General features: G+C 44.1%; 1 protein-coding gene across 8 annotated transcripts in view; it reads right to left on the reverse strand.

The window, feature by feature from the left end:
• Window positions 1–21,000, reverse strand: part of PKHD1 (PKHD1 ciliary IPT domain containing fibrocystin/polyductin) — a 603,444-nt gene extending 582,444 nt beyond the window's left edge. For all 8 annotated transcript variants that reach the window (XM_032648750.1, XM_032648749.1, XM_032648748.1 and 5 more), the window contains exons 1-9: window positions 20,832–21,000; window positions 16,669–16,838; window positions 15,344–15,471; window positions 13,810–13,887; window positions 13,060–13,204; window positions 10,179–10,287; window positions 5,698–5,755; window positions 2,276–2,354; window positions 79–153 (exon numbers count right to left, since the gene is read on the reverse strand). In XM_032648750.1, coding sequence (XP_032504641.1) covers window positions 79–153; window positions 2,276–2,354; window positions 5,698–5,755; window positions 10,179–10,287; window positions 13,060–13,204; window positions 13,810–13,887; window positions 15,344–15,395 — 596 coding nt within the window. In that variant the 5' untranslated portion in view covers window positions 15,396–15,471; window positions 16,669–16,838; window positions 20,832–21,000. The remainder of the gene's footprint in view (window positions 1–78; window positions 154–2,275; window positions 2,355–5,697; window positions 5,756–10,178; window positions 10,288–13,059; window positions 13,205–13,809; window positions 13,888–15,343; window positions 15,472–16,668; window positions 16,839–20,831) is intronic.
• Window positions 21,001–25,586: the final 4,586 nt, after the last annotated feature.

Below are 25,586 nucleotides of genomic sequence, written 5' to 3' on the forward strand. Positions count from 1 at the left end.
ATGTGTGTGTGTGTGTGTGTGTGTTATGCCCATGTGGGAGAACCTAAAAGCATACATGCTGGCAAGAAAGGCACTCACCGGCATCCTGTCTGTCTGTTTACAAGAGAACAAGGAGTGACCCATTTGTCTCCCTGAGCTTCCAACATCAATGGGCTGGATACAAAATAGAAACAAGAGACACAAGTCAAGAGTGAATGCTCTCAACAAACATTCTTGGAAAAACCCAGAGGAAACACTGTTATGGACATTCATCTCTGAACTTATGGGGCATTAATGCAGGTGACTGGGGACTGTCCCCCAAGGAGATGCTAAATCAGACCCTCAACCCAAGAGCAGGGTGCATAACATTGGTCTGTGGCCCACACTTCCACACCACAGAGGGAGCACTTCCCCTTTCCTGAAAAATCTTCATCATCTCCTTGGCTATACTGGGTTCACACAGAGCCATGGAGGAGTTTGTGTCTTTGTTCCCCCTTGCAAAAGCTGTATCCCAGACCAAGGCTGTGATGGGACCAAGTCCCGGGAGGGCTTCAGTCCTCCACAGGAAGAGTAATTTCCGTTCAAGACAAGTTGACCATTACAGTAAGTCCCTTACATACGAATAAGTTCCTTTCCAAGGGCACATCCGTAAGTCCAATTTGTTCTTAAATCCAACGAAGTTAGTCTAGGTACTCAACTAACACAATCAGCTGTATAGTACTGTACTATAATAGGTTTATAATACTTTTCACACAAATAATACATAAAAAACAAACACAAAAAATAAAGAAAATGTTTTTAATCTTACAATACAGTACCTTGAAAAGTACAGTAGTCTAGTACAACAGCTGGCATACAGGGGCTGGCATCGAGTGAACAGGCAAGAAGAGTTACGGACTGGAGGAAGGAGAGGAGGTGAGAGATGGTAGAGCTGAAGGATTGTCAGCAATAGGAGATGGAGGGCAAGCTGCAATTTCACTCATGCCTGATGTTGATGGCACAGGTTCTGGTTCCTTGCTAGAACCAGATGCACGTTCACATCTTTGAAAGTTCACAACTTGAAGGTTCATATGTAGGGGATTTACTGTATTTTTTTTTTTTGGCTTCACCATGTGGCTTACAGGATCTTAGTTCCCCATCCAGGGATCCAACCGGGGCCACAGCAGTGGAAGTGCGAAGTCCTAACAACTGGACCACCGGGGAATACCCTGGCCATTATTTTATTACAGAAATGTATATCCTGAAAGTTTGCCAAATCACGTTCTTTTCAACCAGAACAGAATCAAAGGTTTGGAGCAGAACATGAGGATCCCCCCATTCTGTCCAAGGGGTTGAGGAAATATTAGACACAGAATGTAGCATCTCTCAACAGAGCATCTAATGAAGTTGTGGTCCTTCTACCCTATAAATCCTCATTATAATTGCTTCATACGTTGAGTAACCACAATTCCTTCCCACAAACACCTCAGCTTCAACACTTTCCATCCTGTCCCCCCCTTTCCCTGGCAAGGATGATTTACTAGTACCACTCTGCACTTTAAAAGTCTCCAATGAAAAAAGTCATGTTGGCATCCTAATCATTCCCAGAAAACATTAAAAACTCAATGGCTTTCACAAATAACATATGATGTCACTCATATGTGGAATCTAAAATATGACACAAGTGAACTTATCTACAAAACAGAAACAGACTCACAGACATAAAGAACAGACCTGTGGTTGCCAAAGGGGAGGAGAGGTAGGAGAGGAAAGGATTGGGAGTTTGGGATTAGCAGAATCACTTTGCTGCACAGCAGAAATTAACACAATATTGTACATCAACTATACTTCAATAAAATAAATCTTAAAAATAACTCAATGGCTCTCAGTACCTCTTCCACATTTTCCTCTGATCACACCAACAGAAATTCTGTATACACAAATGTATAACAAACAAGGATGTTATAGTGGTCTTTTGAGTTCACACATCGTTATAAAGAATTTATTTCAGCCTGAGAAACAAGAGGGGAAGGGGAAGAATCAAGAAAGAAAATCCACAGATGCAATTACAGTACAACTCACACTGCGCCCAGAGTGACTAGTTGTCAGTAAATAAACGGACCAACTTAATCGACCAGTCGCAATTACATTAACCAAGTTTGTTGAAGCCCAGCTCACGAGGGACTGTAAACTGCAAAGAGGAAAAGAGGAATTCCATGCCAGCTGCTTACAATTTATCGTTATCGGGGAAGCTGGTCTCAGGAATCAATCCAGCATATCTGTAACTAGTTGAACACAGAAACAAGCACAAGCTTACCTATGAATGTACTCGGCATCAAAATCAAAGGTTTCCGACCTTCCGGTGATAATCCAGCCATACACATGTATAAGGTTTCCTGTTTGAAAAAGATTCTTTTCAATTAATCTACTTAGCTCACACTCTAAATATATAACGTAAACTGTATTTCTCTTTTGTTACCTCTACTCAAAATGGCCAAGCCAGTCATGACTCAGAATATTAATACATTTTTATAAACTGTACAACAGGAAAGGATCACCAAGTATAATCCATTCATCGATATTAAATATCAAAGAGGCAAAAATAATGAATCATTGCCACTGTGGACTTATTCATGTATGTATGGAGCACAGAAGGAATATCAGGGCTTCTTCACAGTCCCAGGAAGGGAGGCAGGGAGGGGCCCATTTAAACACACTGCCTTGTTCCGCTCTCTTGGCTGTGTGTAGACCATCCACCCATATGGGATTTAAAAATAATATTCTTTGGGGGTGCTCCATGCTTCAGGAGACTTTCCTCTGGACACATACGATAAGAGGAAGCTCGTATCACACAATCTGGATAGATATTCAAAGATACTAAACTTCTTTCTGTATCTCAGAGTACAAAAGATGAATGTCATGGATGAATCAAACGGACAGGAAGTCAGAAAGAAGGGCACGAGAGAGCAGCAGAGTTATGGCTTAAAGGATGGGCTACTGCACATGCAATTAATTCAACAAATATGTTCATGTTCAAAGATCAGGCAAAATGGGCATCCAAAGACGGCTGGCGTCTGCCTTGTCCACTGATAAATGGACGACTTCCACTGCTGGGTCTCCTCTATGCAATGTGTAGGGATTCCCATTGGGTAGCAAGTTTTTCCTTGATACTCACCTCTTTTGAGTTCATAAAAATGGGGGTGCAGGCATCAACAACCCCCTTTCGTCAAGGGGAACTCTCAGCATTACCCCCACCTTCTCTGCTCAGAGGATCTGGGAAAGAAATCTAGAGCAGCCCCTTCTCAGAAAGAGTTTGGGGCCCATACCTCATGCTACATGAGCTGCTTTCCTCCAGAGTTGAAAAACACCTAAATTCAGTTCCACGGAAATGCACAAAGCAAGGTTTTAAGCAAACACACCAAAGCAAGTTAAAGTTCACCACTCAACCCCACAACGTGGAAGTGTGTGCCTTCCAAATAATGACGGAATTTAACCATCAAGGCTCTTCCAGCATCACAACACTGAGAGGTAAGAGAGGTGTTGGTTAACGAGGCAAAACCTCACAAATAGAAGAGAAGAGGGCATCTTTGGGGCTCATGAGGTCCCTGAATTCAGAGGACTTTGGGTCTCTTCACGGCTACACTTCAGGCCACGAAAGAACATGAGCAAGAAGTAATGCTTCCCTACATACTGTGCATGTGTTTTATTAATAGGAAGTGACTTTGATCTGCAGTCATTGTTTGACTGGCCCTAAGACAGTGGAAACCTTCCAGGAAGTATGGCGGACCCTTGACCAAAGAGCGGGTAGAAAGAGAGGAAATTCAGTGACTTAGACAAAGGTTGTGGAACTGGCAGAAGCCCAGAGTCTGAAGGTCTCGGCTACTGTTGCCAGCCAGCAAAGTAATTCTCCATTTTACTAGGGCTAACCGATGGACTTCCTGGCTTTGGCAGGCATGATTTCTACAACTGATGGGCACAATTTTACAAACGAATAACGGGTTATAGAAACTAGGAATTCCTGGGAGTTTTTGTTTTGTTTCTCAACAAAGAAGCCCAATAAACAGCAGGTGACAAATGGCTAAGCCAGACCGTGTGCTGGGCGGGGAGGGGGGACCCCGCGTCACAGTGGAGGCCTGTTAACCGCATATGGGAATTCAGCGGCTCACAAAACAGCTCTCCTGTCTCTGCCACCTCCCCCATTTCCCTGCCTGCTACTCTGGGCAGGCTTCCCAAAGGAGGTGAGAGTAATCGTCTAGCAAGAGATTTCAAAGATGCAGCCGTGTGGATCCTGCCCGAGGGATCACTCCAACCAGCTCAGCCACCAATCGTTCTCCCCGAAGGTGGAGGAGACAGTGTGCAGAACTCAAACTGGGCGGGAGAAAGGGGCTTGACAGATCTGGGCGCCAGCTGATGCCCCATGTCACATCTCTCACGGCGGGCTTTCCTCCTCAACCCTCACCCTCACAAGGTTTCTGCCATCCGAACGGGAGTTTTCTAACAACACCAGAGCAGTCGGGGGGACAAAATGACGGCGTGTGACTTTCACAGACCACAGCTCTTTTTAATAAAACATGATCACGTCTTGATTATTCAGATGAATGGAAAGGAACAGATCTGTGAATAACAGGCCTTAATAAGACAAGGCCGAATTCATATTCTTCAGGATGTAATTTAAATACACACATACATCATCTGTGTCTATTCACACACACACACCAAAAGTACAGACACTTTTCAGGGACTCAGAGATTCATTTTGACATTCTTGAACCGTTCGAAACAACTAGATCAGTTTATGCATTGAGATGCAACCACACGGAAAAATTGAGCAACTTGTATTCCCATACTTATACCATCTGGAAACCCCGAACAAATAAAACCTGAAAGTGATGTAGGAATTTGTCAAGAATCAGACAGCATTACTGTGATTATGCCAATTATATGTGATCCCAGCTCTGTTTACTACTTAGTTTTAAGGCGGGCTTGGCAGGTCCTGAACCTGTTTCTTAGTTGCAATTCCTTCTTTTACAACCACCCTCCCAGCGTTCTCTCTCTTCTTTTCTAGCCTCCTAGTCTCTGCATGTAAGTGTGCTCTCTAACTCATAAACCCCCAGGATCAGGACCAGGGTTAATGGCCTTCCAAGTGGTACCCAACTTGGGTCAACACAAAATAAAATGTAAGGTATATGGGCCCACTCTGGATTCTGACTGTCTGTGTTCAAATCTCAGCTGTACCACTCATTACGACTTTAGGCAAATAACTTAACCTTTTGGTACCTCATTTCCTCACCTCCAAAATGGAAATAATAATAGTTCCTGTATCATCAGGTGTTGTGAAGATCTAATGCGATAATATAATAATAAAGCTTAGAACAGAACCTGACTCCCAGGAAGGGTCAATAAAGGTTTTTTATTATGTGGATGATTATAAAGTTAGGAGTGATGATGATATCTATATTCTCCATTCTCCAGCACCATCTGGTTTGATTTCGCTGGCCTCTTTTTCTTTTCATGTTGAGATTCCTTTGGTTATCAGTGAAGTAATAGAGCAAAAGTGCCCAGAGGTGAAACCAAACCAGGTGAAAAATAAACCAGAGATTGACACTTATTTTCAAAACAGCATCAGAGAAGCGGTTAAAATTTCCTATTTATAGAAACCGTCCACCTGGGTAGAAGAGTTTGCAATAAGCTTCAGCAAAGGGATTTCTATTTATTGCTATCTTAATAGGAGATTTCTTACCTGGCACTCCACTCGGTGGATTAACTTGGTAAACGATGGGTGTCTGTGCCCTGGAAAACTGTTTAGAAAATGTTATCACAGTGAGCATTTCATTAGAACATCACAGCCACATACACAGGAAGCCTAAGTCATTCTGCACAGAGCATTCATCTAAGGCAGCAAGTGGCTACATCTCCTCAAATCACCTTACATCTATCTCCTTTCATCTTCAAGATATTTCTGTGAAGCACAGATAACAGACATTGTTATAGTTCTTCCATAGATGAGGTCAAGGGAATCTGATCAAGGACATGTGTCTCTTCCCTGCACCATATCCCTCACACCTGGGCAAGTCCGTTTCTACTTGCTCACCTGCCATACCAGGAACATGTTTTACCAAAGGAAAGGTAGGCAGGCCATGCTTTAAAATACCAACCTTTTAATTCCATTATTGCAACTTGGTATCTTGGGGTCTTGAAGTTTTTTATTTAATTTTTCTAGACAATAGTTTGCTTATTTAGATAAAAAGGATTGCAAATTAAATTATTATCAGCCAGCACCTTGGTAGGGATTAGCAAGCTACAAAAAATTGGAAGTTGGAGAGATACACAAGGGAAGTTTGTTTGGGAAAATGGAAGGTGCCTGTTGGGAGGAAAATGATTCAAAGGATGCAAGGAATGAGAGGCAACATTACTCTCCAAGGAGAAAACCAGCATTGATTGGAGAGGCAGGAGCCTGGAGAAGCCTGGTCCTGGCACTCAAGTCACCCTATGATGCCCTCACCCCCTGAAGCACATCAACTGCTAACTATAAGCTCTAGAAAGGCAGGGGCAATGCCTGGCTGAGTCACTGGTTGTATCCCTGGGCACAGCCTGGTATGTAAAAGACATTCACATTTTTGTGACTGAATGGAGTGGCCCCATCAGAGATGACTGATACACTGCCTGGAAGCAGAGGAGAGAAGGAGACAATTCCGGGAACTCCATCTCACCTATAGGTCTCTGGGTTAGTTCCAGATTAGAGCATTTCACAGTCAGGGCCAGCATGAAAAAAGAGAGAAGCGTAAGGATGGACTGACCTGGCCAAGGTGTGAGCCATGGCCTAATGACTCCCCCAGGAAGAGACCTGGTCTCCCCTTCCTGCTACCTTCACCCCTATCCTACTCTAGACGCCTAGACCACCTTCACTCCCCTAACCTACTGTACCTCCCATTTGCAAAACAAAGACAGCAAATTGTTTTGCTTGGTGTGCTTCCAGCACCCCAGGAGTCCACCTCCCCAGGGAGAAGAGCGATAAAGAATAACTCTGGTGTTAATCAACAACCCTCACCAGACATGGAGAATCAACAGACATTTTAACAAAGCTGATGCTGGCTTGGCAAGTGCAGGTTTTATGTATTGATTCACATGGCTGTACAGTCTGTCATCAAGGCTTGTTTCCTCCCTTCCTAACAGAAAGGGTTAGAAAAGAGTTCACAGAAAATATGTACAGTTAGGGGGTCAAAATAAGAATGCTGTGGCCTCACAGTTTGGGAGCTGGCTCTGATCTCACCGAAGGATAAAGATTAATACAACTCCACACACACCTGCCAAACGTACACTACACCCCTCCCAGCCTCCTCCTGCACCCAGACCTTCAACTCCCACTGGCATGCCCTTCATACCATTGTCATTCCCACTGGAACGTTATCACAGGAGCTTCATGATACAGAGCAGTGGTTACTGCCCATCTTCCAGATGTTAGAAACTGAGGCAGACAGAACAACTGGATCCAAACCACACAAGGAAACACACCTCTCGATTTCCAATTTAAAATACAAGGTCTAAAATACCATATGCTAACACATGTACATTTGGAATCTAAAAAAAAATGGATTTGAAGAACCTAGGGGCAGGACAGGAATAAAGACACAGACATAGAGAATGGACTTGAGGACACGGGGAGGGGGAAGGGTAAGCTGGGACCAAGTGAGAGAGTGACATGGACATTTATACACTACCAAATGTAAAATAGCTAGCTAGTGGGAAGCAGCTGCATCACAGGGGGAGATCAGCTTGGTGCTTTGTGACCACCTAGAGGGGTGGGATAGGGAGGGTGGGAGGGAGACTCAAGAGGGAGGAGAGGGCTTCCCTGGTGGCGCAGTGGTTGGGAGTCCGCCTGCCGATGCAGGGGACACGGGTTCGTGCCCCGGTCCGGGAGGATCCCACATGCCGCGGAGCGGCTGGGCCCGTGAGCCATGGCCGCTGGGCCTGTGCGTCCGGAGCCTGTGCTCCGCAACGGGAGAGGCCACAGCAGTGAGAGGCCCACGTACCGAAAAAAAAAAAAGAGGGAGGAGATATGGGGATATATGTACATGTATAGCTGATTCACTCTGTTATACAGCAGAAACTAACTCACCATTGTAAAGCAATTATACTCCAATAAAGATGTTAAAAAAAAAAAAAATCCAGGTCTATCCTTCAGGCTGAGAGCCTTCCACCAGAAGTGCAGGGGAAATAAGGCGACTCCTGCATCACTCCCTCCCAGGTCCTCAGAGAGTGGCAGGGCAGGCTCAGAGTGAAACCTCAAAAAAAGGCTTCACTTGTGAATCTCTCTGAGCTGACACAATATAAAATGGCACTTTTCTAAGAGAAACAGGTCTCTGGTCACCCACGAAGCTAGAGACATGACAAAGTGAAAAATTAACGAGCTTCCAAATCCAGCTTCCTGCATGCTGATCCCTGAGCCCGAATGGGGTCGGCAGCAGCAAGGTGGGGGGAGCAGAAAAGCAGAGGATGAGAATGATAAAGCCGCAGCTTCCAGCTGCTTGATAAACCTTCTGTGAGTTGTTCAAACTTGTCAGTGCCTGCAGCAGGCTCTTTGGAGTGGACTGGAGAGGTGGAATTAATTTTTAATACATATGGTTCCCCCAGCCCCAGTCCCCAAACAAAGAGAGACACTGGGTTTCCTTCAGCTCAGAATGCCTCTCATTAACTGCATCCCCTGGTGATTTTTCATCAATTCACCAAGCTAGTGGAACCACCGGAGGACTTGCTTTCTTTTGTGTGCAATTTTAGGAAGTGTTTCTCTTCTTTCCCCTCTCTCTCCTTACCGGTCTTTTAAGAAGTAGGAAAACTATTATCTGGGGTGAAAGGACATCAAAACCGAAAACAGCACAGTGATTAAGGACCATGCTCAGCCGTCTCTCTTCTGTTTTATTCACTGATACAATGTAGAGGTGCTGGTGTGGGTCTTAACAAAAAAGACTTTTTTTTTTTCTTTCTGCCGCATAGATGCAAAAGCAAAATTCTGGAAAACAAGATTCTCTTGGAGTAAGAAACAAGTTGTTAAATGTGAATTGATGGCAAATTCCAAATTCTAAAGATGAATTGCCTACGTAAAATGTGGTTCGTATGAGAGATGAATTTAGAAGATGAAGTCTTGTTGTAAAGGAGCATTGATGATTAATAGCTAAATCGTGTTATTAGGAACTGCTCTTAAACAGAGGCTCCCTGGGGCAAGTACAACCCTGCCAAACTGCTGCATTTTATGGAAAGTCTAGAACCTATGCTTTCAGAGAGCATTTTAGTGTAAAACCAATCTGAAATGGACAGTAGACTCAACAACATAAAACAAAGCCCCAACATAAAATTAATGCATCTAGAAGCTCTGAAATAAGCAGACATCGACTCGTAAACTCTATCTGCTTGCTTTCTGCTCTCTCTGAGCTCGAAGGAGAATTCCAACAGCACACGCCCTTTCGGTCTAGGGTTGGAAGAAGCAGCAGAAATCAACCGTTAAGCAGAGAGGAAGGCGGAACTTGGGTCCCTGAGTCCCTTCACCATTCTTACACTCCAGATGATCTCAGCTGTAAAATGAAACACTGATGCACAATGGTAATCGTTGTGGCTCCTCTATGGGCTTCAGTATAAGTGAGGATTTAGATGCAGGTTCCAATCCTGGTTCTGCAATTTACAAACTAGATGACATGGACAAATTATTTAATCTCCCTGAGCCCCAAGGTGCTCATCCGTAAAAGCAGGATAATAAAAAGCTACCCCATAGGGCTTCCCTGGTGGCGCAGTGGTTGAGAGTCCGCCTGCCGATGCAGGGGACACGGGTTCGTGCCCCGGTCCGGGAAGATCCCACATGCCGCGGGGCGGCTGGGCCCGTGAGCCGTGGCCGCTGAGCCTGCGCGTCTGGAGCCTGTGCTCCGCAACGGGAGAGGCCACAACAGTGAGACGTCCGCGTAATGCAAAAAAAAAAAAAAAAAAAAAGCTACCCCATAAAATTGCTGTAAGCATTAAATGAATGTGCATAAAGCACTTAGTGAGAGCCTGACATACACGTGCTCAATACTTACCTTCTTAAGATAGTCTCAGAAACTCCGTAACTATCATCCACCTGTTCTCTCATCCTGGCAAAGCAGAAAGACTCCCCAGCTGATTTATAACCTTCTTGTCGATAGCGCAAGCACACTCTCAGACCAGGCAAACACTCATTCCTCCGTGCTTGGTACCCACCTTGAAAGTGCAGCTGTCTCGTGGTCCTGAACTTGGGCTGCCTACGACCTGTCCCCCAGCCTGCACTTCCAGGTAATAGAGACCTTCATGTGCTTCGGACAGCAGAGATCTGAGGGCAGAACGTGGCAATCCTTGTGAATCAATCAAATTGCCAAAGCTGGCAGTCCCACTTGACCACTTCAAATTTCCCTCCTGCACCTGTGAAACAGAGCTAACCCAGGAGTCCTGTATTTCATCTTTCACCTCCTCTATCCACTCATCCAATAGACTTTAAACATCAGATCCTTCAGCAAAAGAAGTTATGAAGTTTTCATTGAAAGTGCCAAAAAATTTTTTAAATTTTGTCCTGTTTCTCAGCCTCATAGTTTCTCAGGACTTTACGAGTTGGAGGGGACACTGATAGATAATCTATTCCAGTTTCCGTTAAAAAAATAACAAGTTCCATATAGATTAAGAGACCTGGGTATGCAAACACCACAGTCTAAGGGCAAAGGAGGATCTGAATCCTAGGCTCTTTCTAATAAAACGCATTGATTTTATATGTTGCCAAAAATTCTTGACTTAATAATTACCCCAGCAGCCCATAAACACTTCACATATCCATAAAGAGAGCCCTAGACCTTCTCTCCTCTTTTCAAGAGGATCACAGTGATTTCTTTGCCTCTTCGAGGCTGCCATTCAATCTGAATTTTGAGAGGGGGAATATGATGAATAAGGAGTTAGATTTTAGATGTGCCTCCCCTCCAAAACTTCTCCTAAAATCTTTAGTATGACCTTAAATCTTTACATCTTCACTGTCCAATGTGTTTAACCATTAGCCATATGTGGTTATTGAGCACTTGAAATGTGGCTAGTCCCAATTAAGATATGCTATTAGTGTAAAATACACACTGGATTTTGAAGACTTTGTATTCAAAGAAGGATATAAAGTATCTCATTAATAATCTATATTACATGTGAAGTGGCAATATTTTGGATATGTTGAGTTAAATAAAATGTATTATTAAAATTGCACCTCTTTCTTTTGACTTTTTAATGTGACCACTAAAAAATTTTAAGTTATATTTGTGGCTCAAATTATATTTTGGCTGGGCACTGCTGATTTAGATGCAACAGTGCCTGTTTTTGCGAACGCAGACTTGTTTTTTTATAATAATGAGTATGACAGTATTTCATTGATGATAAAATGCACATTTTCCCACATTTGAGTGTTAATTTAATTTGATATTCATCTGCCAATCAATGAGCACATTTAAGAGGGTGCTATTTCTTTTTTTCTAAAATGATGTTATAAAGTCACTGGTGCATTTTTTTTTTTTTTTTTTTTTTTGGCTGCACTGGGTCTTTGTTGCTGCACACGGGCTTTTTCTCTAGTTGCGGTGAGCAGGGGCTACTCTTTGTTGCGGTGCGCGGGCTTATTGCTGTGGCTTCTCTTGTTGCAGAGCATGGGCTGTAGGCGCATGGGCTTCAGAAGTTGTGGCTCGCGGGCTCTAGAGCGCAGGCTCAGCAGTTGTGGCACACGGGCTTAGCTGCTCCGCGGCATGTGGGATCTTCCCGGATCAGGGCTCGAACCCGTGTGTCCTGCGTTGGCAAGCGGATTCTTAACCACCGCACCACCAGGGAAACCCCATCTTAAAGTCATTAGCATTTGGGGATTGAGGAGATAGAACATACAAATCGTTAGAGCTTTGACTTATTTCATAGCAAGTTCCTGCAGGAACTCTATGCCCCAATATACCATAAAACCTATGGAAATCATCTCTACCAACGGCAGTGCTACAAGGAACTTTAGTTCAACAGACATCTTTTGAGCTTCTACTAGCAAGATTTTGTGCTCAGCATCATAAGGACTACAAGGTGGGTGAATCACATCCTCTGTCCCCAAAGCACTTAATTCTGTGAGGCTGAATCTGAAAAGTGGGCAATTGACAAAGTGTCATGAGAAACATAGGGCTGAAGAAACAGGGCCACTAAGTCTGTGCATCCTATGCCTTTGTGTAAATTACAGAAATTCCTCCCTTCAGGAAGATGAATTGCCCAAAAAGTGTGTTTGTGTGTGTGAATACACAAACACGTGTCCCATGTGTTGAATACACAATCCTCCATGTCCCATGGATGAATGACTAAAATGTGCTCCTTCCTCAAAAGCTGGATTTCAGTTCCTACTTGTCCCCTATCAAAGAAGGGAAAGATGACACTCAGTTGGCTGTTCAGGGAAGAGGCAGCATTTGCAATATGGTTGGTTCAATAGGCAGAGATGGAAGAGAGGGAACTTTCCTGAAAGAGGGAACAGAAAACAAAAGGAAATGACAATCTCTTTTTCTCTTAACCAATGATCCACTTTCAGGCAAAATCTCTTAGATATTAAAGAAAGAACGAACTAGTGTAAGCTTTAGAGGTCAACAAAAACTTAAGTAGGACAACAGATAATCTGGAATCCTGTAAAAATCATATCAGACTCAGCAAACAAACTGAGGACTAAGGTGAATTTCCTTTCTAACTGATTTTTAGTTTATGTACAATCATTACAATTATGCCTATTCCAAAAAATTAGTTGGCAAAATGGCCCCATTTATTGAAATCTGAATAGCAATAGAGACCTTCACACACACACACACACACACACACACACACACACACACAAACACACACACACAAAACTGGAAACATCATCCAGCCCCCAACCCCTCCTTATAAATGTCTCAGAATTCTCAAAAATCTTTCCCATATTCTCATCCTCCCTTAAGCCCTAAAGCTCTGATAGGGAACTATACTGGTAATTGCAATCATGGCAGGAGTTGCTCTAATTTGCCACTGAAAGCTACTGAGATGAGCAAAGCACTCATCCTGTCTGGCCTTCTCATTCCCGGGGCAGGTGTACCTGGTCCTACACATCACTACCGGCAAATCCAGGAGGACAGGAGAGATGTCACAGGGTATGATGGGCAGCATGGGTACAGCCACGTTCACCAGGTGGATCTCCAGCTGAGAGCCGTTGGCAGGATAAAGGAGACCTGGCTCCAAACCTAAACGCAAGGGAGAGTGGAGTCTCAGGCTGAACAGAGCAGTAAGCCACACAGGGTAACACAAAAACCTGCCACACGGGGGCAATGGCAGGCCCTGAGTTTACCGAAGGGTTAAAAGTAATATTTCTCATTTCCAAAGGCTGTATGAATGAGTGTGCTTCTTTATGACTTTTTTTTTTCTTAATTCTCTCTTCAGGTCCATCTACTTAAATCCAGGAAAGAATTTTCCAACCCTCAAAGTTACTCTTTTCCAGTGGTATAGATGGATACACTAAGCCATGGCTTAGAAGCTCCCATATGTAGGATTCTCGACAGGGAAGATAACCAAGGTTCTGAGGGTCACCTTGCCAAGTTCTGTGCTACATGGGTATCATCTCGTTAGGGTTCCTAGAGTTCCACCCCACAGCTTGGGATAAGGAAGTGGACACAGACACATAATGGTGTGATGTAACATTTGCATGTGGGCATCCGGTAACACAGAAGTTGGTCAGTTGGTCCATCTCCCTTCCAGATCTCTTTTACATCTGTCCTTAAACAGGACTCATTCTTTAGGATTCTTTAGATCAACAAATAAGAAACTTGCGTTCGGTAAGGCCCAAACCTACCGTCAAAAATGACAGTGATCCACGTTCCTCCTGCGAGGCTGCCTTCTTCAGGTTCGATGTGGACACTCAGACAAGGCACTATAAGTGAGTAGGAGAAACCCTGGCTTCAGTGTGCAGATTCAGTCCACCGGCTTCCTTTGAGCATTCCTCAGAATCACCGCAAGGGCTTCATACAGCACAGATCGCTGCACCCACCCCCAGAGTTTCCCATCCAGTAGGTCTGTGGCGGATCCCAAGAATTTACAGTTCTAACCAGGTGCTGCTGGTGTTACTGGTCTGGGGACCACGCCTTCCTCCCATTTTAAGGAAAGTTTTGACTGATCTTCTTATCTTAGACATCCAAAAACCATGCGTTCACGAGGACAATCCTGAATTTCCACTTCCTTTGGAAAAGGCTCCAGGATACATTTGGTTCCTGACTGAATCCATAAAATGTCTTCTCTCTTTCCCACTCTTTAATTAGGTGGTCATATTTAACTGTTACCACTTATTTCTTATATTTCCACTTCCCAGAGAAGAGGAGAAAGTTCTGGAAGTTATCCCTATTTCAGTCCTCCTGCTTATAACACCATCCTCTAGTTTCTCCCTTTTGAATACATGATCAGAATGACTCCCCAAAGAGACACAGCATTCTCTAGATTTTTGCTTTGCCTGCTCAGAGAGGGGCTGAAGCGTGAATCAGTGCTGGAATTTTTTTAAAAGCCCACTATAGACTTACACACTAAGCTAGACTGGCTTCTCGCATAGAGACTATGGGCTGAGCGTGACCTTATCAATGCCTTATTTTTGAAGAGGATCCTGGATGGACATGCCTTGTCCGAGGTAAAGCCAGCAGAAATCAGTTAGCTCCTCAGTGAGGTCTACAGAACGCTTTTCGGTTTCTGTATCAGAAAAGTTAAAGGATCACCCAAGCCACGCTAACTCTGGCTAGCCCAGGGCTTCCATGTACATTTATGCAGGGGGCACTCTGCACAACCAAGAGTGGTGAAGAATCATTCACATGGACACAACCATTCGTGGCAGCCCTGGCCAGATGGGCTCATGCTTACCCCTCAAAGGTGTATTAGGTACTTCTACCTAACGAAGATCAAAAACAAATGTCATAAAAAGATACAGAGGATAACCAAAGTCACTGAGAAAACTAGAGACCCGGCTTGAGAAAAGGAAATTTTTATTGGTCATTAATCACTAAGACAAGATAAGCTACTCCCCTTGGGAAGATAAAGGAATAAAATCTAAAAAGAATTGCATTGTATGGCTCAAAAAGAAATTATAAAAGGAAGGTTATAAGTTATTATTAAAAGCTCTAGACTTAACAGCAACTTCCACTGGCTGTTAAAAATTAAAGTATATAACTCTTTAATATATAACCTCAACTACTAAACAGAAAAAAATTATTAAGCAGAGAAAATTTAAACCTAGGGGAGATACTTTAACACTTCCTCCCAAAGTAATATTTAAGTATCAGTAAATTAGTTCTCAAGGTAACCTGCTGCATTCTATCCAAAATCCCTTCAAAACACATCCAACTCACCTGCTAAAAGTAGTATTTTGATACTTGTCAGAGAGACCAGCCAGCCAGTCATCTTGTTCACCTAAATCAATCCTTTCAAAACTGTTCAGACATTAAACACATTTTCAATTTCGATTGGAGCAGCAGAGCTTTATAGAAACAAAATGAAAAATTACTATCACTTTTGCTTACATACAACTGCTGTGCTTCGTTAAAACTTGGGAAATTAAGGAAATTATACCAATATGACCCTAGAGTCTTCAGAGGGACCCACCATCTTCCCAAGCTTGGAAGAAAAGGATAATCTAAGAATCTTACATAAAATTATCATTATTCTACCCCCTTGTCCCACTGACTTATTTTATGCATGTTTAAGCTGGGTAAGTAATAATAACCTCTTTCCTTAATTCATTATTAAATAAACACTTAAATTTTTAAAATAAATGAATTCCAGATTCAAAATACTAGTTAATGGCGATTACGGAGAGGGGGTGCGGGTTGTTTTGTTCTGTTTTCTGGAAGTCTCAGTCCTCTAGGAACCAATCAACACAAAAAGAATAAAGAGTTAAAGCAAATGTTAAACATGGTAACAAGTTGGGGAAAAAATGGTGTTAATGGAAATTTGGGGGAAATTATCTTATCCTCACAGCAGAGGAAACAGGAAGGAAAGAAACAGGAAGAAAAAGCTGGACCCTCCAAACTGGACCCTATGACCCCAGGTCCCTCTACCTCAATCCACGATGCCGGGATCAATCTCTTTAAACTCTGCCTTCACTGTGCCCTTCTCCTGCTTAAAGCTTTCAATTCAAAGCAAAACCACTATCACTTCAAAAATGATGATAAGAACACTTGGTAGGATTTTTATCAAGATTAACTGAGACGACAGATACAAAAAGAAATTAACACAGGGCCTGGCACAAAGGAGATGCCCACGAACGTTAGTTTTCTTTTTGAGAGTTCTCTGCTTCCAAAGGAAAGCCCTCTCTCTGACTTTGCAGTCCCACCATGATCTGCCCCCCACCTTTCCAACTTCCCCTCGCATTGCTCTCCTAGGTGACCCCTGCACCGCGGCGAAGCTGTTCTCCCCACCGTCTCCCGCACAAGCTTCCCACACGGCAGCCTCTACCTTGGATCCTGCTGGATGCTTTCTGGATTCCCCAAACTTTCTTGTGCCCCAGCGAACTCCTGGCCTGCATCAGGGCCCAGCTTGGGAGCCACCTCTCCACGTAATCTGTCCCTGTGTTGGTTCATAAATTAACTGGCCCCCAAACACAGAGGACAAGGAGAGACCTTAGAAAGAGGGAGACATTCCAGATTGGCAGGTGTCAGGTTTCAGGAAAACTTACAAACGAGGCGGCTTGTCGTGGGCGTCAGCGAGATGAGTAGATCACACCCTCCACAATCTTAAAAGTTTATAGAGTCTTCAGCGGAATTCAGTCACGTATTCAATCCCAGTGGTCTCAACACCACATGACTCTGAAACCTGCATCCTTGAAAACAGCTCCAGCTGTGGGACCTGTGGGCAGAATGTACATTTCAAGGACAGGGAGGGAGTGAGGAGCCTCCAATTGCCCGGGGACTGCTTGCAGGTCAACTGGTGGTCACGCCCTGTGCATGACCGCCTCCAGCAGTCTGCCCCTCATGACTAGCTCTAACAGTCTCACTTGCCCCCTCTTCCGAGATGTGCCCTGAGAGGTCAGCAAAGGGTTTCACCAGCATGGAGAGGGCTCCTTTGGCAGCTATCTGGCTGCATAGGAGATAGAGGCCACAGCAACGGTATAGGCACATGCAAGAGAAAACACAGATTAACATTCCCAACATAAGTCACATTTTTTTCCACCAAGAGCTCCATGATCTGAACCACTGATTTTTCAAGTTCCCTGGGTTGGTGGTCAGATCACTCAGGAAGTTCACTTGTGTCCTCATGTGATTTAATAAAGACGATGCATCAGCAGATGCATGAGGTGCAAACACGCAACATTCTGCTTGGATAATGGCTCAGGTGCCTCCTTGCAAGGCAGGGATAGCACCTGAGGCCATCCTATGCTGGAGGACAGCTTTTCTCATTAGGGACATTTCAGTGTTCCGTAAGGACAGGCTTTGTTGGCTATCATTTAAGGACTGTTGGGTGAATTTAGTAACAGCTTCTACGTGCTCCAGGCCAATGGAGGGAACAAAGGCAGCAGTCAAACGATGGCACCAGTGGAAAGCAGATAAGCCCATCTGGTCTTGAGGAAGGGGAGGTTGGAAAGTTTGGAAACTTGACCTGGCTGTGTATACCATACAAGGCCAGGGAAGGCAGCACTGTTAGGCATGAGGAAATGGACTGGGCGATATGCCATACCAGGACCGCACCTTCTCCCCTCTTTCCCATGGTGCCGGCTCCATTCCAGATGCAGTACATTTCCATAGGTCTGGCTGGCAGCAGGACAATGGGATCCTGTGGAGATGGAAGTAATTCGCCTGTCCTGGTGGGATGTCCCATAGTAAATTGCAGTAGATAATGTCTTAGGACACCTGGGAAGGTGTGATAGGGCTTGCTATTATCAGCAGTATAGCACGTTGACGCACGGTGAGAGTCAGGGCAATGGCCTTCTCCCATGACTTTTGTACCTTTACAATGTTGGGTGTCCTGGTAAGGGTACTCAGTCTCATACACGGGGCAACAGGTTTTACTGGTTGATCAACTATATTAAAGCCTAGGATAGTACTTTAGTACACGCAGCCAAGGTGGCTTTACCTGTTATTAATTTAATCTGCCGCTTTAATATTGCACTTTTCCTTGTTACTAACCCTACTCCTTACAGGTTATAGAGGAGATGGAACCTCCATTCATGTCATGTTCTTTTGCCCAGTCTTGCATATCATGACCTTTGAAATGTGACCCATCAATCGCTGTTTTTTGGATGAGGGTACCCAAACATAGTGCTCGGTTCTCTAATCCCCTAATGGTGGCAGCCTGGTTCGTGCAGAGACAGAGGAAAGCTTGGGTTAGGCCAGATGCAGTGTTCATAGAAACCAAGGCATATTTAGAACCCTCCCTCAGAGGGAGGGGTCCAGTATAATCAATTTACCAATCCTTCACCAGTTGGAAACTCCAGTAGATGGTACCAGACCACTTTGGAAGTTGTTTTGGGTGTTGTTTAGAACGCATAGGACATGCCGTTACTTACATTAACCAAGTCACTGCATTTCAAGGGCAATCCAGCATCCTTGGCAATATGCCATCTTACCCAGGTGTTACAGTGGCCGCTCTTCCTATGTACCCAATCTGCTGTGGCTACTGAAGGGTCAGTTGCTTCAATCAGCTTCCTGATTGCCAGAGGGGGCATTTGAAGGATCTACTTATTCTACAGGACCTAGTAGCACTCACATTTCTAGAGACAGGGGCCTGGTGGACAGGGTGTTCCCCTGCTACACAGAGGCATGCCACTTAGTCAAACTGGGCCTTTGAGTCATGGCAAATGTGGGTTGATGGAACATATTCTCAATCCACCCCTTAAAAGGAAGGGAAGTTCTTACCATGATATGCTGTGTACACTGCTAGAGCTGTTGCTCTCTGGGGGCATATCAGAGTTTTGCCACCTTCTAGAGCTGGGACCAAAACCCTAGGGACACTCTTTCCTTCCGTTGTCTCTGCCACAGGGCCTAATTGACACTTTCTGGAGTCACAGACACATATAACTCGTGGTAGCCCTGCTTGGGAGACGCCCAGAGCTTTAATCTGCTTCACTAGTATTCTTGCCTGCTCACAGGTAGCTTGTAGTTTTGACTCGCAGTTCCACATGTGCCCTTTTTTTGCCCGGTTGTATAAGGGACAGAGGCATTGTGCCAGGTGGGCAATAAAAGTCCTCCAAATCCCCAAAATGCCTACAAAGACTTGCATCTATTTCATACTCGTAGGGCTTGGATAGGCTTACATCTTAGTTATAGCTTCTGGAACAACTTGAGTCTTAGCCGACTACACAACTCCCAACAACTTTACAGTGATGCCTGGGCCTTGAATGTTCTGTGGGTTCACTGCCCATCCTCTTCCTTGCAGATGTTCCAGCAAAATCTGCAGAATGTCCTGCAGCAGAGGCAAGGCTTCACGTGTTAACTTTCTATCATCGACGTAATGGATCCCTTTCATTGATACAGGGGGATTAAGAAAACACTGAGACCAGAAAAAATAGTTATACCATTTCAAAAAAGTAAAAGCCAAGATAAATGCCCAGAAAAGGAATATCTACAAAAAACTTAGAATAAACGTGTCTTATGTGTATGAGCTTCCCTGGTGGCGCAGTGGTTAAGAATCCGCCTTCCAATGCAGGGGACACAGGTTCGATCCCTGGTCCAGGAAGAACCCACATGCCGCCACAACTACTGAGCCTGCGCTCTAGAGCCCATGAGCCACAACTACTGAGCCCACGTGCCACAACTACTGAAGCCCGCGCACCTAGAGCCTGTGCTCCACAACAAAAGAAGCTACTGCAATGAGAAGCCCGTGCGCCACAACGAAGAGTAGCCCCCGCTCACTGCAACCAGAGAAAAGCCCACGTTTAGCGAAGAAGACCCAATGCAGCCAAAAATAAAATAAATTAATTAATTTTTTTAAGAAGCATATCTTATGGGTATGTCCTTATTAAGTTGGTGCAATGGATAAAATCATCTCTAGTTAATTCAACTCCACAAACACTTATTACACACCTAATATATGCTGGGCACTGTGCTAGGAGCTGGGAAAACAGAGGCAAATAATCTGTGTACCTGCCAACAAGTCCCCAGTGGATGGGGTAGGAGTGGAGGCTACTTGCATTTACAAGAGGAGTTCTAAAGTTTTCAAGTAGATTCAGCAGGTGTTCCTTTAAATTGCAAAATTCCCTACATTTTTACACCTATTTGGAATAGAATTCGTTTTTAAAACATTTAATTTTCAGAAATACATCTACTGCCTAGAGAAAGGTACCCAGGACTATTTTCTACTTAGTCCAAAAGCACAGGATCTGATTTGCTTGTGACGCCCAACAGAATACGCTCAGCACAGGAGAGTCTATTTCCAATCTGACTGTGATTTTAACATTTTTTTTCAAGCTTAAAACAATGGAAGTAACTAGTCACACATTGGTTTTCTTCAAGCCCTATGTTCAGAGCTACATCTTTCCTTTAAAACAAAACCATCAGATCAATAATACATGTATTTTCCTTTATATGATTTTCCACTAATTCTTCCTAAGAACAAACTCAGCCTCCATTTAATTCTTTTAACCAGAATATTTTCAAACAGAGGAGAGCTGTGTGCATTGGGTCAAGTCTTCTCTCTCCCCTTGTCGCTCTCTCCTCTGCCCTCATTCTTCCTCTTTCTCCTTTCCTCCCTCCCCTCCCAGCCTCCCCCGACTTTGGGACTTTGACAGACAGAGCTGCAAGGTTGCTACTACAGATCCCCCATTTCCTTTGTTCACCACGACATTGGCAAGAAAGGCAACACCTAGAAAACACAGAGCAGAGACATTTCTGAATCCAACAGTACCTTTTTCTGTTTCTCTCTCGTTGCGACTCAAGGGACAAATTATCTTTCCTTTCCAAATGACCTTGTTTCTCTCTGTCAAGAACCGATGGCCGTGTTACCTGGTTAGAGCCCAGCCTGCAGCTACCACGCAGGTAACTCACTCATGTTGGACTGTAACTCACCTAACTCGTTTGTGTCCCGACCAAACCTATGCCAAAGTGAAAGCTCAGGCTGACCATGGGGCAAGTTTAATGATTAACACAAGCTGTTTAGGCTTTTTCCCCAGGGTCTTTTTTTAATGACCAAAAAAAAGCGTGTCCTACATTTTTCTCCACTTACTGCATGTGCCCTAGACAAGAATTTTAAGTGAAAGTCCACCCAGTGACACAAACAGACATTCAATGATTGAAAGAATTTGCCAGTAAGTCAGGGACCGAACACAGGCCCAGGAGAAAGGGCCACCAGGGGCTGGTCCCCATTCATGAGCAGTCTCTGACTTTTCATCAAGAGAAATGGCTTGTAAGTGCCTGCCACGGGCTGGCATTCTCACTATCGGGGGAGGGGGGGGAGTCTAAAGAAGCAGAGAGAGGATGATCAACTCAAAGTCTTGCTGAAAAAGGTCCAACTAGCCCTCCCTGTTTTTTACTTTCCTCCCTCCCTCCTGACCTTGCTTTCTTGGCCAAGAGGAAGTCCTTGACTTGTACCCATCACCTTCTGTGAGGACCCAGAGACCATGGGTCTCAGTCACTGGCTTGACTCTCTTGATGAGACAAGAAGCTGACCTAGGAAGTCAGCACCACCTCCTTACCTGGTCCACATCTGACTTCCTTGTCTCTGTCCCACCATACACTCCAACTCACATCACCAGCTTCCTGACTGAGTCAGTCCATGCCCAGTGTTTCCTGACCAGAAGAAACTCTCATCTTCTTTCCTTTGAGACAGAAGCCTTTCCAGCATAATTTGATAGCCCCGAGTCTCTGCCTCAAAGGGCCTGAGAAGCATCCCCAGCAAGACCAGATTTAATCCATGGAAATAGAGCACAACTCTCATAAGAGTGCTGGAACTATCCTCTAGAAAGCATGGGAGTTTATACCAAATCTGATGTTCATCTCAGCTTGGCAACGAGCGACAAGAAGAATGATTTTCCTAGCACTGCTGACAGTAGTGTAGAGAGAGGATGCCTGGCCAGGTTAGGCAGCTAGGGTGTCAGTCATCGGGCCACCCTCCTGCCTACCGAATCTCAGGTTCCATTCTAGATCTTCCAATTCAGGTCCACAGGCATCATCTGAGCCACACTTGTGTGCTTGGCACGTGGGAAATAAGGAAGAGGGGACAGACCAGGTTCTGGGGAGATAAAGGAGATTTCAAAATTATTGGTAATTTTTATTTTTGTAAAGAAAATTATATTCATGAACCACTTAGATGATCCAAAATTATTTTTTTAAAGAATATAACACAGTTTCTGCCCTCAAAGTGCTTGCTGTCTGACAAGGGAGACATCATGATCAGGTTCATTTACTATATTGTAGTCAAGTCTCGTGATTAAGACTTAACTCATGTTTTATTTCTTGCTACTTTAACAAGAGATTCCAGAGATTAACCCCATCTATCCTTGAGTAAAGAGCCTATAATGGATATTTATAATTCTTTTTGGCAGCCTCGCTATCAAGACTAAAACACCCTAATTTTCTTATGGGTAGATGTGTCTCTTTACTCTTGACCTAAAGAAACCTAACGATACGCAGGACTTTGGCTTCTGTGCTCTAGGAACTTCCTGGTGGGCAATCAAGCTCCACGGTTACAGAAATGAAGTAGAATGAGCCATTTCATGCTCCAAGGCCTAAAAGGAGAAGCTGCAGAACTCCACAGGCAGTGGCTTTGCCACATGGAAGTTGGGGGAGCCTTAAATACTCCTCTCTGTGAGCTCCATCCACCTCAAGACCCTCAAATATACACACATATCTAAGTTTGTCATGTAAACACAACCTCCAGACAAGTCCCCTCCACCAACTCTTCCATCTAATCATACTCCAAAGTCCCTGTCATACAGAAATTCTAAAGAAAATCTTGAGCTTGGGTCTCTGAAGGCAACCAGAGCATGGTTCCCCTACCACCCCAAGGCAGGTAGCCATGCTCACCCCCAGACACTGACACTCTTCCATAGGAAGCTATTTTTACAAGACCTTGTGAAATTCTCAACACACACAAAAAAATGCCTATAAAGCAAACTCAAAGAGGTCAAGGGAGCAGGTCATTTTCTGACCCCTTTCCCTTGGATTTCAACACCACTCTGAATTCCCGGGGACTAACAGCTTTGGGAATTGGGGAGGGGTGGTAGGAAAATGCATCTCACCGATCTCCAATTATAGGAAGCATAATGACCAAAGGCCTAGCTGCTGTCCTTTCAGATTCATCTCCACATTTGCACTAAGGCCACACTTCTTCAGACTCTAACTGATATATAGGCCCTGAGAGATAACTAAGTTCCCACATGGGCAAATACAGAGTTACAAGTCATCAAAATGTGGGTGCCACTGTAAATGTGACCTCATGAGTGTGGTGATGCCTGGCAACTTTTGGGTTATACGTGTCATTCCCAGACTAGATGTTGCCTTTCTTAAAGAAAAAAATGATATGTTCCCTCTGTACCCTCAAAACATTTTGCACAGTGCCTTACATAGAGTAGGTACCCAAATGGAAAGGAATGCCTGAGAATCCATTTGAGGAAAAACATTCTGGAATGGATGAGGGCCACCAAAGTCAAAAGCAGGTTTTAAATGGAAACCAAAAATGCTCAATGCATTTTTTTCTTTTTTTGCTTTCTCTTTATCAAAATTGTTTTATCATACCCTCTTCAACTTACAGGCATATTTCTTTTTTTTTTTTGTCTTTGGAATTCATTGTTTCATTACGGTTCTCACAAAATACAAAGCTCAAACGTAACTGTCTACGTCCACCACAAAACAGAATCAAGTAATTGGTTAGCACACAAACAATGATCTTTTTCATTTTTTTATCAGAATCTGTATTTTATTTTATTTATTTTTTAATTTATTGATTTATTTGTTTTGTTTTGTTTTTTGTTTTTGGCTGCCTTGGGTCTTCCTTGGTGTGCACAGGCTTTCTCTAGTTGCACTGAGCTGGGGCTATGCCTCATTGCAGTGCGTGGGCTTCTCATTGCGGTGGCCTCTCCCGTTGCGGAGCACGGGCTCTAGGCGCACAAGCTCCAGTAGTTGTGGCACATGGTCTTAGTTGCTCCGCGGCATGTAGGATCCTCCCAGACCAGGGCTTGAACCCGTGTCCCCTGCAATGGCAGGCGGATTCCCAACCACTGCGCCACCAGGGAAGCCCCTCTTTTTCATTTAAAAAAATATAAATAACAACGTTCAGCATTTGACAGTTTTCTCTTGTGTGTGTGTTTCTCTTTAAGGCTTTATGTTGCAGACCCTTAAGTACGCACATACCTGTTGTCAGGATACACCGCCCACAAGCAGGGAAGGCCACTGTGGATACATTCCTGAGGGTGACACGCACTTATCCATGTGGTACAGGCATATTTCTGATAGGAAGTGAACCTGGAACAGGACAGTAACATGGTCCTTCCATCTAAGTAAGAACTTCACTGGGTAAGTGGGGCTCTGGAGTAAGCTGTGTTCTTACTCTCCTGATACACCATTTGTGTGACTAGCCCTGGAGCTATGCCTCAGCCACAGCCCTCACATTTTCTGTGTGGTCAGAGTCCTCCCCGGTGAGGTGAGACAGGTGAATTCCCCTTTCACCTGTCTAGGATTGACCCAATTCCTCCTCCTTCCTTTTCCTGAAGTATTCCTAGCCTCCCTTTTTCATAAAGAAACAAAGCTAAAGGAATTATATTCTCTCTGGTTCAATATCATACCCCTGATTAACTTTGGATCCAAAGGATAATGAGTATATGCACTCAGATTTGTAGAAGAAATGAATCTGTTCCACTAGAGGGTCAAAGCTATGGATAAAATATTTGCTTCATAGTTTCTTTAGACAGATTTTCTTTCCCACTAGAGTAAAATTACTTAAAAGTTATCTATCATTATTGCCTCTGACCGGAGTCAGTTTTGCTTATTAACTTATTTTGATAACAATGACCCCCACTTATCTGGAATCCAAACTGTGGTACCCTGCATCAACCTGATGAGGGTCCTGAAAACCATCAATGGTGCCCTGGGTGACACAGGTGAAAATAACTTAATGAAGTCCATGAACTTGGGAGTGACACTGAACTGCGGGTAGGTTCCTCATTTGCATGAGCAGAGCTTACTGGCTACTCCAGCATCATACAGTCTGGGAGCCTATGGGGCCACACGTTCAATCATCCCGAGGGCATCGCTGTCTCACAACGCTCAACATAGCTAGGTTCATACCAATGACGTAGGGTAATCGGAAAGCGGTGAAATCGAGTTCATATCTAACTTGTAGGATGACCAACTGTCTCAGTTTGCCTATAACTAGGAGGTTTCCGAGGTCATGGGTCTTTCAGTGTAAAACAGGGAAAGTCCCGGGAAAAACAGGATGGCTCATCACCCTACACTTTAGACAGCTCCTAGCCCAGACATAGTCAACATTTTCTAAAATGCTTTGGCACTCAAAGAGGATAGATTTCATTCAGTTCCTTATAAAATTCACTTATATGTCGAGTAACTCAATTCCTGCCATGTCAGATAAAACAGGTGTTGCAACATCCAACGTTTTCCAGACCACAGTAACGTCTTTCTCTTTGAATTTGGAGCATTTGTGAGAAAT

The sequence above is a fragment of the Phocoena sinus genome, chromosome 11 (assembly GCF_008692025.1).
Source record: "Phocoena sinus isolate mPhoSin1 chromosome 11, mPhoSin1.pri, whole genome shotgun sequence".
Lineage (NCBI taxonomy): Eukaryota > Metazoa > Chordata > Mammalia > Artiodactyla > Phocoenidae > Phocoena > Phocoena sinus.